Here is a 17,655-nt window from a genome sequence, read left to right on the forward strand (position 1 = left end):
CATCACAGTCACATTATGCACTTTTAGCGGAAACTCCTGTGCATCCTGCAGATTTACTGTGGGCTGTAACACTCACCTCTGTTCAAGTGATTCATGCACATTATTAAAGTGCACTTGAAGGACTTTCCAAATGTGTCCAATACACTCACCTCAAGAACAGAAACTCTCCTGTGGAACAATGCAGAAAGACTTTAACTAAAACAAACTAAGGCAAAGGGACATGAACAGTAAAATATAAAAAAGAAAGGGAGAAAAAAGTATGTATTGTGCCGCCTATAGTCTGTATTTACTGCTGCAGACTCTGACAATTTGCTGAATGTCTCTCCTCACTCTTCACCGTTTTGAAATAAAGTTACTGGCCAAGTAATCCTGAAAATGTGTATATATACATCAGTACCAATGCACTTTTGTGGATCTCCATCACTCTGCATTCATGAGTTTGATTGTTTAATAAGCTGTATGTTGATGTTTCATTTGTTTTTGGTCTGAGTAGACTATGTATATATGCCTCAAAGAAAGCCCCTTCTGCTCCAGGAGCCAGAGATCTGTACACAGTTATTCTGAGTGACAGTTTCTGGAAATCCCCCACCTAGCTGTAAGCCCCGCCCCGCCGCAGCCACACAGAGGGCATTTACAGCAGCAGCTCCAAACTCCTTTTGAAACCAGGCAAACGCACCTCGCTGCGCCGGGACCGCCATGGACCTGCATCGGACGAGTTTATACAACCAAATGGACTATAGCCGGGACTCTAAAGAAGAGAAGCCGTCGACGGACGAGCGGCTCGACAGTGGTTTAGACTCGCTCAAAGAGGAGGAGTATCAGGCTGTGGCCGCCGAGATCCGAGCGCTGCATTTGCAGAGTGAACCCAAACAAGCCGCGGTCACCGGAGAGCTGCAGCACTGGACAACACACATCACCGAGGACGGAGACACGTAAGTTGGATAAGGCATGACGTTATGGACACAGCTGGGGTATATTTAGAGCTAGGTTTCCCGTCTGCTTGGGTAGGCCTCGTTCTGCTCTGGAGGTAACTTGATCCCTTTCCTGTGGGGAATGACTACTTGTAGCCTGTCATTACAATGCACAGGCCTGGGCCTAAAAGTTTAACTGAAGCCTAACTTTCACGGACAAATACCATCTGTATTTGAGAGCTAACAATGCACAGTGACGATGTCCGCTTTAATAATGTGGTTAACTGTGGCTAGACGCGGGGGTATTGGACATAAACAAAAGACTATTATCAGGAGGGAATCTACTATGTCCGCGGGTCAGACTGGGAAAGTCCCAGGCGCGCCGCCATGGAATCCGACCGATGCGCGCCCCCGACCACGAATAAAGAAAAAACAGAAAAGACCTCAAAAAATGACTGATATACTGGACACGTTAGTTAACTTTACGCAAACTGCGAATAGTACAAGTTCACATGTATGGAAGGAAAACATTTAATAGTACTGCGGTTTACGTTAAGAACTAAAGTATGACTGTGTGGCTGCATGCAACCAACGTGAACTAGCACAAAAAAATGTTTTAATATATTGCCCAAGTACATAAATGTAGCCATTACTGTATAATGCCATATTACATAATACTAGGAATTTGATAAACCTCTACTGTAGTTGCTGTTTTTTTCCATTGCTTCTCATCTCTCTGGAGCACATGGGTCTGTAGGTCAGGGGAAAAGTTGAGCTAAGGTCTCTTTCCTGTGTTTCCAGGTTGCTCCATCTGGCCATCATCCACGAAGCCAAGGACTACATCAAACAAATAATCGAGCTTTCTAAGAACACAGACTTTCTCGACACACAAAACGACCAGAGACAGGTCAGTATCTCACCCTGAAAAGTATTTAACCTGTAACCTTATCTTTATTGTTATTTAGTTAGCTGTTATCTCATTGTCGTATTCCTCCTTCTAATTTTATTGAACTAAGCAAACTACATGAGCTCTGTTTGCACAAGGTCATATAACTAATGTATCTGTGCTTCACGTTTTGTAGACTCCCCTGCACTTAGCGGTAATAACGAATCAGGCAGACGTATGTGAGCGGCTGCTTGTTGCCGGCGGTGACCCCACGCTCGTGGACTGTAACGGGGACACGCCGCTACACATCGCCTGTCGCCACGGAAATCTGCCCTGCTTCAGCGTGATCACACAGAACTGTCTACCCCAGCATCTAAGCACCGCAATGGCTGCCTACAACTACCACGGTAAGAATAGGAAGAAGGCCAAACATTGGAGCGTTGTTAAATGGCAAAGTGAGCGTGAGTTTGGTTTGGGATCTAGTTTTAGTCCATCAAATTACTTTTCCATGTAGTCAAATGGATTAAGGCTGCTTAAAAATGCTGTTTCATTTGCATTTTGTGGCAACTACTTGTGTGGTAGTCCCACTCTGCCAAACACAGAAAAGAAACCGCTCACAGGCCACCGTATAAACTGGCATTTCAATCAAATTCTTCCATCCGTGATTAAAATGTGTGTTATTTTACTGCCCACAGTCCTTGAGCTTGAAATAAAGCTTCCATCGTCAAAATGTAATAAAAAAAGGAAATGGCTTTGGCTTGTTGTAACATCTCTTATTTCTTGCAGGTCAAAACTGTCTCCACTTGGCGTCCGTTCATGGTTTTCTGTCGCTAGTGGAAAATCTTGTGGATCTAGGAGCTGACGTAGATGCCAAGGTAAATTCACTGACCGCGAAGAGAATGAAGAGTCTAGGTTTGTTGGCCACAGACATTGTAATAGGCTATTTTTTGTGCTCTTTTCTCAGGAGCAGAGGAGTGGTAGGGGGGCGCTACATCTCGCCGTAGACCAACAGAATCTCGCGCTGGTGCAGCTTCTGCTCAGAAAAGGCGCGGACCCCAATCTCCTCACGTCCGCAGGTCACACGCCGTTTCACCTCACGCACGGCCGTGACAATGAGCTAATCCGACAAGAACTGTATTCACTGACCAAACCGGGGCTACGGGAGCTGCCTGATAGCGAGGATGATGACAGTGAAGAAGAGGAGGAGAATGAAGACGATGAGGTTTGTGTCTGAAATTACAGAAATGTTGGAAAAGTGTCCTGGAATCTCTTCTTGAAATTCTATGTTTTTTGTGCGTCCAGGTGGGATACGATGACATCCAGTGGAATGGGCATTAGAGGAAAGTGTCAAAGATGCGATGAACTGGGAACTGGTGTTGGTTTAAGAAAAGGACAAAAAAAAAAAAACTCATTGGGGGTCAGTTTCTCCACCAAATTCCTCTACCAGGCAACAGAACACGGGCAGCTGCAAAGGCGGCTCTCCTGAAAGCTGGCGCGAAGGAGGTGGCCCCCGGGGCATCAGGAGACGGATGAGAGACACGTACAGATCCTCCAAATTACAAGGACGGGGATCTCTCAAATTGCCCTTTGATTTAACGGACACCAAATTGTGTTCTGTGGACATGTGCCATCACCGAAACAGATGTGATCGCGACGGCTCTGTTGTATATTGTAAATGCTGTGTATAAAAAGATGTATTTTTATGGAAGCTGTGAAGTGTACAGTTCAAGCAAGTTGTATATGTCAAGACAGCAAAACAGTCCAACTCACTCTACTTAAATTAAAAGCGCTCATATTTAACAGAACTTTTGTCAACACGTTTATTGTAACAGTCTTAAGATGGGCCAAAAATGTTACGTGTGAACAATTGCCTTTTTAATAAAACCTACCAACTTTGACAACTTTAGGCGAGACACTGCAAGAAGAATCCAATTTTTTTTTTTATTCTTATAGATATTAATTTTAAGCTTTTTCAGTAGATGACTGATCTTATTTCAATATTTTTCATTAAATATTTTGATACGGAAATGAGGTAATGCCAGAAAATGCAAACTATTTTGAAGGGCATGAGTTGAATTATGATAAAGGCAGGTTTTTGTTTTTTTTACATTGTATTCATTTTATAGGGGGTAATGTTATCTTTACATGCTACTGAAAGTGGATTTGTTGAGTGTGAGAAATTTGTTTTTTCTTTTGAGAAAATGGCTGCAAGATGCAAGTTCCCACATAAATCTATAGGCGGTATAAATAAACATGACTTGCCTAGAATAAAGTTGATTTAGTCAAATAATAATGCAGTACTAAAAAAGTCTTCCCTGCAATGTCTCCTTAATAGAAATCGTACTTTCTATTCAAAGATAACTCCTCTTCCAGTGTATGTGTATGTACATGATTAGGTGTTGGAGTGAGGCTCTTGCAGAAGTTACAGAGGTTTTTGGCAGGGTGGGGTCAATGAGGAAGTCACAGGAAATTCCCAGGAACAAAACGCTCAGCTGTTCACGGCATTTATGCGGCAGCACCCAACAACAGGAAGCCTCGGTGATGGGAAGGAAGGGAGTTTTGCCAAAAATGGACTAAAATACTTCAAACTTGTTATCATCTTGCAAAGCAGTGGGAAGAGAGTATTTGCAGAAAGGTTGACTGACTTCAGAGCTAATTATAAAGTCCAGATGTGTGATTCATATGTTGTAAAATCTCGCTAAATCCTTTTCATATTATGTGTATGCAGTCATCATTAGTCAGAAAATCTTGCACATGAGTAAGTCTATTAGGTAACTGTTGCTTGTAACTTTAATAAGCTTCACCAACACCTGGATTTTCATACAGTGCATTTGTGAAGACTGACACAATTCAATGAACCCGGCGGGCTGCAATCATCTAGTTTTATTTGAAACTGGCTGGTCTAAAATACCTGCTTTTACTGTTTCAGATCACGCTATGCCACCACATTGGTTGAAAGTGGATACTTTGTTAACATTGTATTGTTGGGTTATTTTTCTCACTTAAATAAGATATGTACAAGTAAACACTGCAATCGTTTTCACAGAAACGCATTAAAAACTTGCTCAATTAAAAAATCCACATTATCCTGTAATATCTCAAGGTAAAAAGTTTAAGAAACCAACAATGATTATTTTAATATCTCTTTATTACAAAAGGTCCTGTTGTATATAGTTATGAAAACCCCATTTCAGTGTCGATTGGTCAGGCACAGCCATTTTTGTGGTACCTCATAGGTGCTTCTGTCTTGTGAGTCATCGTAGGGAACGTGCCATGAGCCTCCTGATGTCTGGACAATTGTGTCATATCTGGGAATGCCCTGAAATGAGCGGAATATGCATCAGTCTTTTTGTTCTCGTTTTCCTTTGTGCTTCTTGACACGAGCCTTACCTGAAAGCGGACTTTGCTTCCTGCTGCTACGTAACTGTCCAACACCAGCTGATGTCCTCGTTGCCACTTAAAGAAGAGACGTTTGGCGGCTCCGTCTGGCAGGCAGGCCTTGTGATCTCTCATTAGATCTCTGCTCACAAACTGACAGTGGTTCCCCGAATGCAAGGCGGCATACAGTAAGAACGGGTCATCCTCGGATCTATGAGGACAAAAACTATGAATGGGGCAAGTGTCTATGTTGTGCAATAACCTGGGTTTTGAACTTAGTACAGCTGGCGATTAAAATGCACCTTTCGTTAGATGTTGTGATGTAATGTTGTGGGGCAATTGCATGTGACACAGTAGACACAGTTTTTGCTAACACATAGTTAACACGATAATATGTCAGATTTTGCTACAGATTGTACACAGCTTTCTTTAGTTTGGCAATTTTTGTGATGTTCACTTCCTTAATAGGACTCAAACAGGAAGTGACATAGGAGAAGGTAAACAATTTTAAACTGTTGCCGTGCAACCATGTTAAGTCAGTGGGAAAGGAATGAGTCAAATGCTCTGGAACCTTCATCTATGTCACTTCCTGTCAGGAGAGAGAGAGAATTCAAGAAGAATTCAAGAATAGAATTCAAATAAAAATAACTTTCTGCCCAACATTTCTTCATTAAAATTAGGGCTGCAACGATTATTTTGTAATCGATTAATGCATCGGTTATTTTTATGATTAATCGCTTGGCTGGGAATGGGGTCGGATTTTTTTTTTTTTTTTTTTATCACATAAAGCTAAAGTGGTGCTGCTTGAGGATGTGGTGATGGAGTAAACTTAAAGTAAATGTTTGTGGTGGGCTCTTAGTGCTAATTCTGCTTTCTGATTGGATGAGACACAAACAGATATTCATGAAATTTACAATGTACAAAACACTACAGACCCTAACTATGAAGAACAAAGTAGATTTTCATCAAAAATACAACATTGTCATGTCATGTTTGCTCTATTTGAGTCTGTGAACCAGAAAACGATTAATCGATTACTAAAATAGTTGTCAACTATTTCAATAATCGATTAGTCGTCGATTAATCGATTAGTTGTTTCAGCCCTAATTATAATCGCTGGTTCACTGAAATAGAATAATAATTATGCAACTGATGAACTTGACAGTGATGTTATCCATCTTAATAAGTCATATTTTCAAAAGCATTAAAACCTGTATATTTTCTACAAGCCGATGAGCCGCTGTTAGTGATGGCATTTGCTGTGTCTTTATTGAAGCTGAATCGTTGGGATCACATAATTTCAAAGAACTTTCAACATCATTACGGGTAGGGCTTTACGATATAAATACTGCAATATTTGATAACTGTCTTGAATATTGCAATAGTGATACTACTGCTATAATACACAAAAGAAGAAAAAAAACATTTCAACAAGGTACATTCAATTTAAAACAAAAATGGAAACCAACAAGATCCAAACAAGGCTGTAATGGACCTAAATTAGGAAGATTAGGAGTCAAAACTGAACATTTCCACCTTTTTAGGTTACCGTGCGTTTTTGCTTTAGACTGTGTTGCAAAACTGTGTACGTCAGTGAAATGAAGAACTCAATATATAATGACTTCTTGTGATATGGAGATTATCAATATTGCAATAACGATAATTTGCTGATGTTTTGCACAGCCCTCATTTGAACTGCTCAGGTGAAAGAACTGTTCAAAAGATCCAATTTGGTCATGAACGTTGCATCACTAGCCGCAGTGTAATCGTGTTTTCCAACTAATCTAATCAGCATTATTATGTCTGGAGCACTCACATGTTCTCAGTGAAGAAACAATGGGCCTTCTGCTGGAGGAGATTCATGTTGCTTCTGTCCCAGGATCTGGACGGACGGAGCATGTGTTTTCTGCCCAAAACCAGCACCGTCAGACCCTGAAGCGCGAGCTCAGACACCACTGCCAACAACTGAAACAACATTGTACAATTATTGGGCTTGCACCAGAGGCGGCGTGCAGTATACAACTGGGAGACAATCTTATACACCGTCTGTAATTGAAATGTGTATTATTTTGAATTGGTTAAGTGGCACAAAGTTGTTGTTGCTGATGATTTTTTTTTCTCTAATAGTGGGCCACACAAGATTAATTAATAGCAGGTTTGTGGACCAATCTTAGCGGGTAAGGATTAGGTTTAGCATTTGTGGATATTGCTGAGGCAAGACCTGACCAATTGCAGCAACCCCAGACACAAGTGGCGACTTTTGTTGTTTTTGGCCAGGCTGTGTAGATACGATAGGCAAATCACTGTGCACACCTGGTGATATTTTTGACCATTTCATTTGATATTAATAGTGTAAGCTTTTTATAAGCACAGAGATGGATGTTTAGTTGAAGCTCACATCCTCTCAGACAGACAAATAGGCCAAATGTTACAGACAGACAGACAGTGGCCAGTTTTAAAGGTGACTGTCAAACCCACATGCACAATTTGAGCAGGTTTAGTCATAGTAGAGTGTATAGAAAAAAAAGCCCCTCAACTGGATGTCCTAAATCACCACAGCAGCACACAAAAAAAATTCTACATTTACATCAGTACTTTCATAAAACAGCCTCACCGTTTCAGATAACTTGCTTTTATCTTTATTGACATTGGCAACATTTAGTCCATCCACGACCACATCAAAGGCAGGCTTTCTTTTTACAAATGCTTTAAACTTCTCCAGCTCCTGAGGGAATACACACAACAGAAAACATGTATTGGGTTCAAATAGGAAATATATTCATATTTATTTCTATGTTATTATCTTTCTGTGTCAAGGGCATTTAAAAGAAACTCAACCACAGACTTTTACACAGGTTAAAAAAACAGAGAAATGGAGTGGGGTTTTTTGTGAAGCATCAGGATAAATATGTCACTATGGAATTTTTGCATTTTTCAAGACTTTTAATGTATTATTGTAGGGTAATCGATATGTATAAGCACACTGTAAAAGGCCACATGTATGAGATTATGTTAGGAAAACAGCACAAACATAACCAAAGGGGAATACAGTAATAATAGTTCACAAAAAATACCCATTAGTGGCTTCCTGTTTTAACTAACTACTAGGCTATCTTCTTTCCTGACTGATCAAAGCCCTTTTGATAGTCAATCTACCTAGCCTTTCCTTTGCAAACTGAGGTCCAACTTCACAGTATGCAATGGACACAACATAAGTAAACCACTGAATATACGCCCTACTTATTTTATGTGATAATAAATCTGGATCTAGCCGGCGTAATTTGCCTAGCTCAACACAAGAAGCAAGGAACGCGGCTGACCAGCTTTGTACCATAATAGGAGACATTCTTTAGCACTTATAATAGACGTCTGGTACAGAGGAATTGTACCACTTTCGCTTTTAGATAGCAGTGGTATGGAAATAAGCTGCTGTGAATTCCCCTGAACTTGAAACTCGACAAACAATTGCAAATGAAGATGTAAAATCATAACGCATTGTGACTGTTAAAAAGCTTGACCTTTTCCTGCAAGATGGTGGACACACTAGATCTTACACACAACTTTAGACATTTTAGATGCAGTACAGTGGGCTTGAAAAGAGGGATAGGAGTTATGATGCAAAGTGAGTGGTTTAAATCCAATGAGAATAGACATAGACACAGTACATGAAGAAGTGAACTGGGAGGAGGGAAAGAAAAAGGAGAGCTGAGCCAGACGAAGAGAAAATCCAGTATAATTATCCTGGGACTTTCCAGAGCTGATACATGAAACCCGCTCATTGTGCCGCGGAGGATAATATGACTGCTTAAAACACACACACTGGGCTGCAAATGCCTACGTAAGATGATGGTGCCATTTATACACTATTATACCCAAAGAATGACAGCATTTTGAAGACCTGCCTGTGGCCATTTCTGCTGACCTGAATTACGTACTATAAGCATCATGATACACATTATATTGAGTAACATGGAATGGAGTAATATGGCATAAAAAAAAGAGAGTGTTGTATCATACCTCTTCCACACAAAAGAAATCAATCTCTGTCCAAGATTGTATTCAATTGGTTATATTTACACTTGATCTAAATAAACTTAGGTAAAAAAAAAAAAAGAGTGGCTGTATTTTTTGCTATTGCAAGGCCTATGAGTGTGTGCCTTATATAATAAATATCATAAACTACTTTACATACAACCCAATTTTCACTGTTTTATTCCACTGCAGGATGTAGCTATGGTCAATTTTCACATTATTCACACTGTAAACTGTGTTGTATATACTAGGCTCTTTTGAGACATCAATATTTTGTGTGGTCTAATATCAAATTAATTAATTCATAATAATTATGCTAATTATTTGCTAGAATGCAAAATGTAGCACAATATAGCACAGTTGGCTTTGGCATCACACCAAATGAAAGAAATCGCTTTATTTTGGGGCCAACTCACAGTGCCTGAGGCATGGCTTAGGGATCAAAGAGATGGAGCCTTTACTCCTTTTTCTCCTTTTCTCATACAGGAAGCAGCTCTGAACACTATTAGACTTCAATAGACAATATCTCAACTGTGTGGGTATTGTAAGACTACACACAAAGGTTTCATGTTTTTGTGCATTTGTACATTCAAGCATTAGAACAAATATGATTTATTAACCAACCTCAGGGGTCGTCTTATTGAAAACATCCTGTCCTTGGATAACATTGACCATGACTTGATCTTTGAGCTGTTGGTATTCCTCTGCAGTCAGCTGGATGGACTCCAACTCAGTCCCACAACACCTGCACATGCCCCTAAGCATAAACACACATTATGTCTATTATGCACAATTATATGATGATGATGATGATGATAATAGGGTAACTCAATATTATCGTTTTTTTTTTTTTTTAAGGACTTACTTTGGGGTGACAGAAGTCCATTTTCCTTCCCATTTGTGGCCATCAAGACTAAAAAGATAATATAAAGCAACTTAAGGGGATGCTTTTTACAAGTTGCGTATAAGAAAGCTACTGCAAGCTACTATATCCTTTCTTTATCTATGGAACTGGAACAACTGAAATGTTGTTGTACCAGTTGTTTTATTAGTATCCAACTGTACTCTTGATTTACCTCTCAAACCAGGTCTTGATGTTTGTAGCGAGCTTTTTCTGTGGATAGATCTGGTTGTCCCGCATGTTGTGCAGAAGACCCACCAACCGCTGTTCATGATCAAAATGAGGCATCATCTTTTCCCCCTCCTCCCTTTTCTCAGGCCCCGACGCTCCCGTGAACAGCGCCTCCCAGGTTTCCGCATGTGGGCTCAGTCCACTTTCAATCAACTCATCATAAAGTGCCCAGGCTGTGGTCAGATCATTGTGCTCAACTGCAGCTGAAATTATATCACCATAGTTACGTGGTGATGGGGGAAAAGCCTGTTTAAAATTAGAAACAGTGAAAAGAGACAGGGAGCCATACAGTTAAAGTACATCATTATCTTTTGCATGTATTTGATATGTCTTTTTGTTGTACCTTTTTGAGTTCTTGCAGAACGACAAGAGCCTCCGTCCATCTCTCTGTGCGGCAGAAGGACTTTATAAAGAGGCTAGAGGCTCCTGTTTCCAGAGAGGGGAAAGTTGCCCGCATGATGTCATACACGTCAAACACTTCACTGTCATGGCCACCCATCACACAAAGCGTGAGATACCTCAGCATCAGCTCATAGGACAGGGTTCCCGTTTCAGTGACAACAAAAGTCAACAAAGACCTGTGTGAAAAAAAAATAAACTGCAACTTATGTTTTCATTCTCACACTGATAATATTACAAAGTAGTACTACTCTTTTATGGAATGGTACAAGATTATAACTAAGATAAAGTACAGTTAGGTCTAAATGTACTCGGCATGTTGAAATGACATGAACTTGTCCTCACTTGGCAATATCCAAATCTGCTGCAGAGTTGAACAGCCCACACATTATGCTGGTTTCAAAGCGCTTGATATTAACCATGGACTCCTTCAGTTCTCTCCACTCTGCAACCGACAGCGGCCGTTCGGGAAGCTTGACATTCTCTGTCAAAAGTGTGAAATCAAAGGTCATATTTTTACTTTTGTGTATTATCAATGAAATGTTATGCATGGTATCCATCTAGTTCCATTTTACCCCCTGCACTTCTTCGTTTGGTGTCATCCAGTTGTATTTGGTCCATGCCTGTTTTCCTCCTTAAGATCTCTGTGGTTCTCTTTGCAGTACCAGCAGCAAAGACAGATTTGGAAGAGGACTTTTGCAGAGACGTGGCTCCCCAATTTCTATCCTGCCCACCTTCTTTCCAAAAGGTGTTCCTATCAGTCCTGTAGCTCCTTTGCTTCTCTGATCCCTTGATTTGAGTTTTATCTATAACCTTGGCTTTTGGGAAAGTTTCTTTGGAGCTAAAACAGCGTGCATTACAATACAATTTTGAGGGCAGATAGGTTTCCCTATTGATAATAGTCCCATTGTACAAGACAGTGTTAAAACTGGCTGAACAAGCTTTGAGTTTGAAAATGAAGTTTAACCTCATGCCTGCACAACAAAATTAATATAAACGTGCTATGTAGGCTGCGAAAAAGGGCAAATCCTTCTCTCAGTGAAGTTAAGCTTTCGAAAACATTAACTTTGTTTCTGGCAATTCTTTGATTAATCCCAACATTCTGACTTTTGGAAAGAGACTTGTCCTTACATTTCACTGAAGTGGACCCATTGAAGCACTGGCATTGAAGGCGTGTTTTGAGTCGCACATCTGACGTCATCAATACATGACAGATGTATCAAGTTGCAGTCGCTCGCGGATCTAAACAAACTCAAAATTAGCCATTTGTTTGTTTGAAAAGCTTGCATTAAACCAGTTAAAACATGTAAACAACTTATTGCGTTTGTGGAATAGTTTTCTATGTTAAAGCTCAGTTCAAAGTACAAAATATTGGTGTGAGCCATAGTCAGCTCGTCGTTGATGATTTTACGCTGAAGGACTGAACGGAAATTAAATTACATTTCCGTTCACTTGCTTTATTGTTGTTCTCTTTGCCCTAGCATAGCATAGCTTAGTTCAGAGCAACTGAGTTTGTTATGAACATTACAACGCTTTCGAGGCGATTATGGAGAACGAAAAAATGCCTCATTGGACAGAAGTATTAAAAAGGAGAGTGGAAAAAACAAGAGGTGAGAAGTAAATCACAAACTTTGCTACATTACTATTACTCTTACTGTTAGACATTAACGAGCAATTGCAACAAAGAGGCATAGCTCCAATGTTTTAAACTTGATATAGCTATGTTTTGTGTGCATGTTTCTATGACAGATGAAAGAAGCGAGGAGGAAAAGAAAGCTGAAGAAACTGAACTGTTCACAAAGTATTACACAGAGTGGAAGGGAGGAGGCGACAAAGAAGCGTCCTATAAAAACATACCCCGATTTTACTACAGAGTAATTACATTTACCAGCATTATAATGTAACACTGATGTGTTTGGGTCACTGAAGTTGCTCTGTACACTGAAACTCTGGTGTGATGTTACAGCTTCCAGCAGAAGATGAAATACTGCTCCAAAAGCTGAGGGAGGAATCAAGAGCTGTGTTTCTGCAAAGGAAAAGTCGAGAACTGCTGGATAATGAGGAACTACAGGTAGTAGTAATCACTATAATACACTCTAATTCATCTGCTGTTGTTGATCATCTGTCACTTGTTTGTCTTTAGAACCTTTGGTTTCTTCTTGATAAGCACCAGGTTCCTCCAGTAACAGGAGAGGAGGCAATGATCAGTTATGAAGCCTTTCTACAAGTGGGAGAGAAAGCTGGGCCCAAGTGCAAGTGAGGAAGCCAGAGACGGCTGATGTGTAACTTTTATAGTTAAAAAACCTTGTCTCTTTTTGTTTTTTAGAATTTTTTTTACTGCCCGAGTTTATGCCAAACTGCTTCACAATGACCCTTATGGGAGAATCTCCATCATGCAGTTCTTCAACTATGTCATGAGGAAAGGTGTAGTGCTTTTATTTTCGATTTCAAAAACATATTTTATACTGTATCTCTTTGCTGAATTAAATTTGTTCTTTATGATTTTTAGTATGGTTGCATCAGACCCGGATAGGCCTGAGCCTATATGATGTGGCAGGACAGGGTTACCTCAGAGAATCAGTGAGCATCTCTTTAGAAACAAACAATTTTACTACTTTACTTGTTTAAATAAATATCCATCTAATACTTGCAGGATCTGGAGAACTACATCTTGGAATTAATTCCAACACTGCCTCAGCTCGATGGACTAGAAAAGTCCTTTTACTCTTTTTATGTCTGCACTGCAGTCCGCAAGTTCTTTTTCTTCCTTGACCCTCTACGAACAGGTACATCCCTCCCAGCACATGGCAGTTGAAATCTTTGTACAGTTGTAGCAAAATTGTATTTTTTACATCCAGGAAAGATAAAAATCCAGGACATCTTGGCCTGTAGCTTTTTGGATGACTTGCTGGAGGTACCATTGCACAATTCTCCTAACACATTCTGTCAGTTCACTTTTTTGTTGGCAAGTTTGCTTATATTTGTTATGTGTTCTCAGTTGAGGGATGAGGAATTGTCAAAAGAGAGTCAGGAGTCAAATTGGTTTTCTGCCCCATCCGCTCTGAGAGTTTATGGTAAAGAAATGTACTGTTGTTTTGAAATGGTGTTTGTCGTGGAGGTTAAACTGTTTGTTTTAAATTTAATATCTCTGTAGGACAGTATCTTAATCTGGATAAGGACCACAATGGTATGTTGAGCAAAGAAGAGCTCTCACGATATGGAACAGCCACTTTGACATCGGTCTTCCTCGACAGAGTGTTTCAGGAATGCCTCACATATGATGGAGAAATGGTACGAAGTCCTGAATGATTTTTTTTTTTTATGAGACTAAAAACAATACCATTTATATTCATTAATATTCTCATCTTACAGGACTATAAGACATATTTAGACTTTGTGTTGGCATTGGAAAACAGAAAGGAACCCTCTGCACTACAATACATTTTCAAACTTTTGGACATGGAGAACCGAGGATATCTCAATGTCTTCTCGCTCAATTATTTTTTTAGGGTATGTGCCATTTATAAATACTTCTATGTAAACTTGTAAAAATAATATAAACAAATTGGTATTGGCTCATTTTTCTTCAGGCCATTCAAGAGCAGATGAAGCTGCATGGTCAGGAGCCAGTATCTTTCCAAGACGTCAAGGTAAAAGTAGTCTCCTATTAGCTAAGAACTTAAGAACAAAATTGTAACTGGGATTTCTCCTTTTTAGGATGAGATCTATGACATGGTGAAACCCAAAGATCCCTTTAAAATCACCCTGCAGGACCTTGTGAGTTGTTGCCAGGGGGACACGGTCGTCAGTATACTGATAGACCTCAATGGCTTTTGGACTTATGAAAACAGGGAAGTGCTGGTTGCCAATGACAATGTCAGCAGCAACACGGGTGACCTCGACGACACATGAAGGGATTTGTTAAACATTAAAACATTGTTAGTGCTTCACCTGTACTCCTAACCGTCTTTGAAGACAAAGCTGTTATTTTATTAAACCGTTCAATTGATCATTCACATTTATTTTTTCATGTTTCGAGGTCCTTTTACACACGTACTTGTGGATAGTAAATCTTTGACACCGTTCTTAAAGGCACACAGTGTAATATTTTGGAATATATTGTTGCCAAAAGCTGTTTGTCAGGAGCATTTTAACACAGAAAATGCTATATTTGCTGTGGGTAATAAAAGAATGGATTTGGATGAGGACTTAACCTATTTAAATCTCATATTTGGCTGCCTTTAGTCAACATCTCCATGGAGACGAGCTGGAGATGTCCTCGCTCCCAGTAAAGTTATTCAGGTCCGAGTAGAGCGCAAACACACGTTTGTTTGGCCTTTTATTAGGAATGTTTCAGTGATAAACATAATAGAATGTGCTTGTATTTTATTCTATTAGGTGAAATGTTACAAGTGTGGCTTTAAGTGTTATAAATGAAGAAAATGTACAATATTTTTTGATAATTTTATTTAAAGACAAAAATAAATATGTACTATGTACAGATTGATGGAAAAAATAGTAAAATAATAAATTGCTTCCCTCCTCAATTGTCAAGTCCTTCATGTACACACTTGGAAACTTTTTGGCACTTGTTAGAAAGAGCCAAATAATATAGAACGATGGCATTTATGTTCCCATTGCCAACATATTTCCCAATATATCCCATAGCCTTAAAAAAATAAAGTAGAAAAAGCAGTTCACATAAGCATGCAAGGCTTCAAGATTTGCTTATGTAATGGTAAAAACATTTAAAAATTAGTCATATAAAAATGTTACTGCACATGAAATGAATACATTTTGACAAATCACATGGCTATGGTTTACATTGTGCTTAATTTCCAAAGAACTAAAGCTTATCACCATGCAACAATCTCATGTCTGCAGATAATTATGTCCTAATTGGCTTATGGCAAATCACTGTACACTCAGCAAGGACACTTTAAGGATTAATTCAATCATGAATGTACAGTAACTAGACGGGTTGATGCTGAAAACTACACTTCAAATAGCATTACATATCTTTAAATTGCTAAACGCTGTTGCTCTGTTTTACAGTAAAACTATAGATAATCAGAAAAGAATGCAACTTAAATCTTTAATCCCAGTAGTGTGTTTCAATTGTTATCATTCATGCTAATTCTGTCTTGAGTGTCAGGGGAATGATCACGCTCAAAGTTTATGTTCACCAATGATGACTCTGACAGGATAACTTTGGCAGGATTGCTCTGTTGTTGGTCCTGGTTAAACTGCCGCTCTGCTTCCTCCGCAAGACGGTTCTCCTCCTCTTCCTCCTCCTCCTGGACACACCCAAGTCATGTCGCAAAGGTATTAGATCAAAAGAAAACGTTTTGTGTTTTTTTTTTATGGTCTTACCTCTTTCTTTATACGGTAGTACTCATCAATGGCATACTGATATTTGGGAGAGGTGATGCCAAACAGATTAGCCAATTTCTCTCCCATGTAATCGCAAACTACAAGCAAAAGACAAGCAATGATCAGTTCGGTAACTAACTATTTACAAAGGTTTTTTTGTTTTTTTCACTCACCAGAAACAGTGGAAGTTGCCATCCTCCACATTTGAAACCAGACATAGGGGCCCCAGGTCATTTTGGACTAAAGCAAATGGAGTATAAGACACAACAAGAGAGCATCCTACAAAGACAAGGCTGCTACTTTTACATTTGACCTACTGTATCCACAGGCAGGACATCTTTCTGAACGGGTTCCACTTCCTCCTCCTCATCAGTGCTGTACTCCTCCATAGTCTCTCCACTGGCAAAGAAAATAGTCCTTCTGGGAACCTTTTCCTTCTTTTGGCCCATATCTTGCATTTCCAAACAGGTCGACCCATCCCCACCCTGAAACAAACGAGATCGGTATGCATACATAGACAGAAGTAGGGTGGCATCAGTCAACATTTTAACACATAATATAAAGCATATCAGCCCATCACTGTTGGAGATAATGAGCTATTGTCAGCAGTCATTCACCGAATAACAATTTCACACTGAGTGCCACTTCATTTACCCCTGCAGGCATAAATACGATCACCTTAATAGTCCCTTGAGGAAACCATCCTGGCCTTGAAGAAGTAGCACAGACTCAACGATTTGATAGTTTCTCAAGATGAAACCCTATAATTTCATATATTGTGTGTTTTTTTTAATTAATTTACTCAAAGGTGTAGACCAAAGTAATGTTGTGGCTAATTGTTTAATTTTCGAATAGTAGTCATTCTGGCATAAGTGTCTTGTTTGTTAGCTCTGTAAGGAACTTTTGAGTGAAACGTTGGCTATCAGCTTTACAAATGGCAATTAGTAACAAGCCGGAAATAATTTATTTGATTTACCTTATCGGTTTCCATCGTCTGACCCAATGAAATGTTTGTGTTAGTTAAAAATAGAGACAACTGTGCCATGTCAGTCGGCCTGCTGCTCAGCCTGGCTAATGCTAACACTGGCTGTTTCCCAATTGCCAGGATCCTCGGCGTCTCGACCACTTCGGACGTCATTCGCGTCATCACGGCGCCGACAAGTGGTGTTCCATTTCACCTGGACCACTCGCACCCTCGCAGCTCGACTCCTCCGTTTGGCTCATTTACGAAGGATACAGCAGTGGATCCTCCGCTGCCTCGGAGAGCTGAAATTACCCATGATGCACTGCAGCATAGTTTCTTTTTTTATTAGTTTGAACTCACTTTAAAAAAAGTTGTGTTCCACATAAACAGTTTCCTGGCCTCTGTTATTTATAAAACAGTTGTTTTAATGAGCATAGATTGACACGTGACCTGACGCAGCCGCTCGCTCCGGAGGCCGTTCCATTTGAGCTCAAAGGCGGCGGGGAGAGGACACTCTGCTCCGTTTTGGAGGAGCCGCCACCGAGGACGTCAACGAAGTGGCCAAACGGAGGACGCATCC

General features: G+C 39.8%; 4 protein-coding genes across 4 annotated transcripts; 2 read left to right on the forward strand and 2 right to left on the reverse strand.

Annotated features, from left to right (window-relative positions):
- Positions 1-571: 571 nt before the first annotated feature.
- nfkbiab (nuclear factor of kappa light polypeptide gene enhancer in B-cells inhibitor, alpha b) lies at positions 572-3,622 on the forward strand. Its single transcript, XM_079573059.1, has 6 exons — positions 572-932; positions 1,713-1,818; positions 1,994-2,204; positions 2,584-2,672; positions 2,762-3,025; positions 3,100-3,622. The coding sequence occupies exons 1-6, from the start codon at positions 697-699 to the stop codon at positions 3,133-3,135; spliced, it is 942 nt and encodes a 313-aa protein (XP_079429185.1). The 5' UTR covers positions 572-696; the 3' UTR covers positions 3,136-3,622.
- A 582-nt stretch (positions 3,623-4,204) lies between these two features.
- On the reverse strand, positions 4,205-11,887 carry prorp (protein only RNase P catalytic subunit). Its single transcript, XM_079573040.1, has 10 exons — positions 11,314-11,887; positions 11,084-11,222; positions 10,683-10,917; positions 10,284-10,585; positions 10,073-10,120; positions 9,832-9,964; positions 7,790-7,900; positions 6,992-7,140; positions 5,188-5,386; positions 4,205-5,116 (listed from the first exon to the last, which is right to left on the reverse strand). The coding sequence occupies exons 1-10, from the start codon at positions 11,708-11,710 to the stop codon at positions 4,988-4,990; spliced, it is 1,842 nt and encodes a 613-aa protein (XP_079429166.1). The 5' UTR covers positions 11,711-11,887; the 3' UTR covers positions 4,205-4,987.
- Positions 11,888-12,212: 325 nt separating this feature from the next.
- ppp2r3c (protein phosphatase 2, regulatory subunit B'', gamma) lies at positions 12,213-14,773 on the forward strand. The gene is made up of 13 exons (XM_079573046.1): positions 12,213-12,348; positions 12,488-12,612; positions 12,705-12,809; positions 12,882-12,994; positions 13,065-13,162; positions 13,248-13,318; positions 13,392-13,524; positions 13,597-13,652; positions 13,737-13,812; positions 13,893-14,029; positions 14,111-14,248; positions 14,329-14,388; positions 14,456-14,773. Exons 1-13 carry the CDS (start codon positions 12,285-12,287, stop codon positions 14,648-14,650), a joined length of 1,371 nt encoding a protein of 456 aa, XP_079429172.1. The 5' UTR covers positions 12,213-12,284; the 3' UTR covers positions 14,651-14,773.
- A 362-nt stretch (positions 14,774-15,135) lies between these two features.
- Positions 15,136-17,191, reverse strand: fam177a1 (family with sequence similarity 177 member A1). The gene is made up of 5 exons (XM_079573061.1): positions 17,088-17,191; positions 16,429-16,596; positions 16,285-16,351; positions 16,112-16,209; positions 15,136-16,035 (listed from the first exon to the last, which is right to left on the reverse strand). Exons 1-5 carry the CDS (start codon positions 17,154-17,156, stop codon positions 15,853-15,855), a joined length of 585 nt encoding a protein of 194 aa, XP_079429187.1. The 5' UTR covers positions 17,157-17,191; the 3' UTR covers positions 15,136-15,852.
- Between the last annotated feature and the right edge of the window lie 464 nt (positions 17,192-17,655).

This window comes from Gobius niger, assembly GCF_951799975.1.
Source record: "Gobius niger genome assembly, chromosome: 16".
NCBI lineage: Eukaryota > Metazoa > Chordata > Actinopteri > Gobiiformes > Gobiidae > Gobius > Gobius niger.

Excerpts from the sequence above, each read along its gene's own strand:
- prorp (XM_079573040.1), bottom strand. The coding sequence starts at position 11,710 with ATGAGGTTAAACTTCATTTTCAAACTCAAAGCTTGTTCAGCCAGTTTT. Across the intron at positions 5,387-6,991 it reads TGTTTCTTCACTGAGAACAT|ATCCGAGGATGACCCGTTCT; the intron begins GTGAGTGCTCCA and ends TTGTCCTCATAG. Across the intron at positions 5,117-5,187 it reads GAAGCAAAGTCCGCTTTCAG|GGCATTCCCAGATATGACAC; the intron begins GTAAGGCTCGTG and ends CGCTCATTTCAG.
- nfkbiab (XM_079573059.1), top strand. The coding sequence starts at position 697 with ATGGACCTGCATCGGACGAGTTTATACAACCAAATGGACTATAGCCGG. Across the intron at positions 933-1,712 it reads ATCACCGAGGACGGAGACAC|GTTGCTCCATCTGGCCATCA; the intron begins GTAAGTTGGATA and ends CTGTGTTTCCAG. Across the intron at positions 2,205-2,583 it reads GGCTGCCTACAACTACCACG|GTCAAAACTGTCTCCACTTG; the intron begins GTAAGAATAGGA and ends TATTTCTTGCAG.
- fam177a1 (XM_079573061.1), bottom strand. The coding sequence starts at position 17,156 with ATGGCACAGTTGTCTCTATTTTTAACTAACACAAACATTTCATTGGGT. Across the intron at positions 16,210-16,284 it reads GGCAACTTCCACTGTTTCTG|TTTGCGATTACATGGGAGAG; the intron begins GTGAGTGAAAAA and ends TTTTGCTTGTAG. Across the intron at positions 16,036-16,111 it reads ACTACCGTATAAAGAAAGAG|GAGGAGGAGGAAGAGGAGGA; the intron begins GTAAGACCATAA and ends GGGTGTGTCCAG.
- ppp2r3c (XM_079573046.1), top strand. The coding sequence starts at position 12,285 with ATGGAGAACGAAAAAATGCCTCATTGGACAGAAGTATTAAAAAGGAGA. Across the intron at positions 14,030-14,110 it reads TCACATATGATGGAGAAATG|GACTATAAGACATATTTAGA; the intron begins GTACGAAGTCCT and ends CTCATCTTACAG. Across the intron at positions 14,389-14,455 it reads TATCTTTCCAAGACGTCAAG|GATGAGATCTATGACATGGT; the intron begins GTAAAAGTAGTC and ends TCTCCTTTTTAG.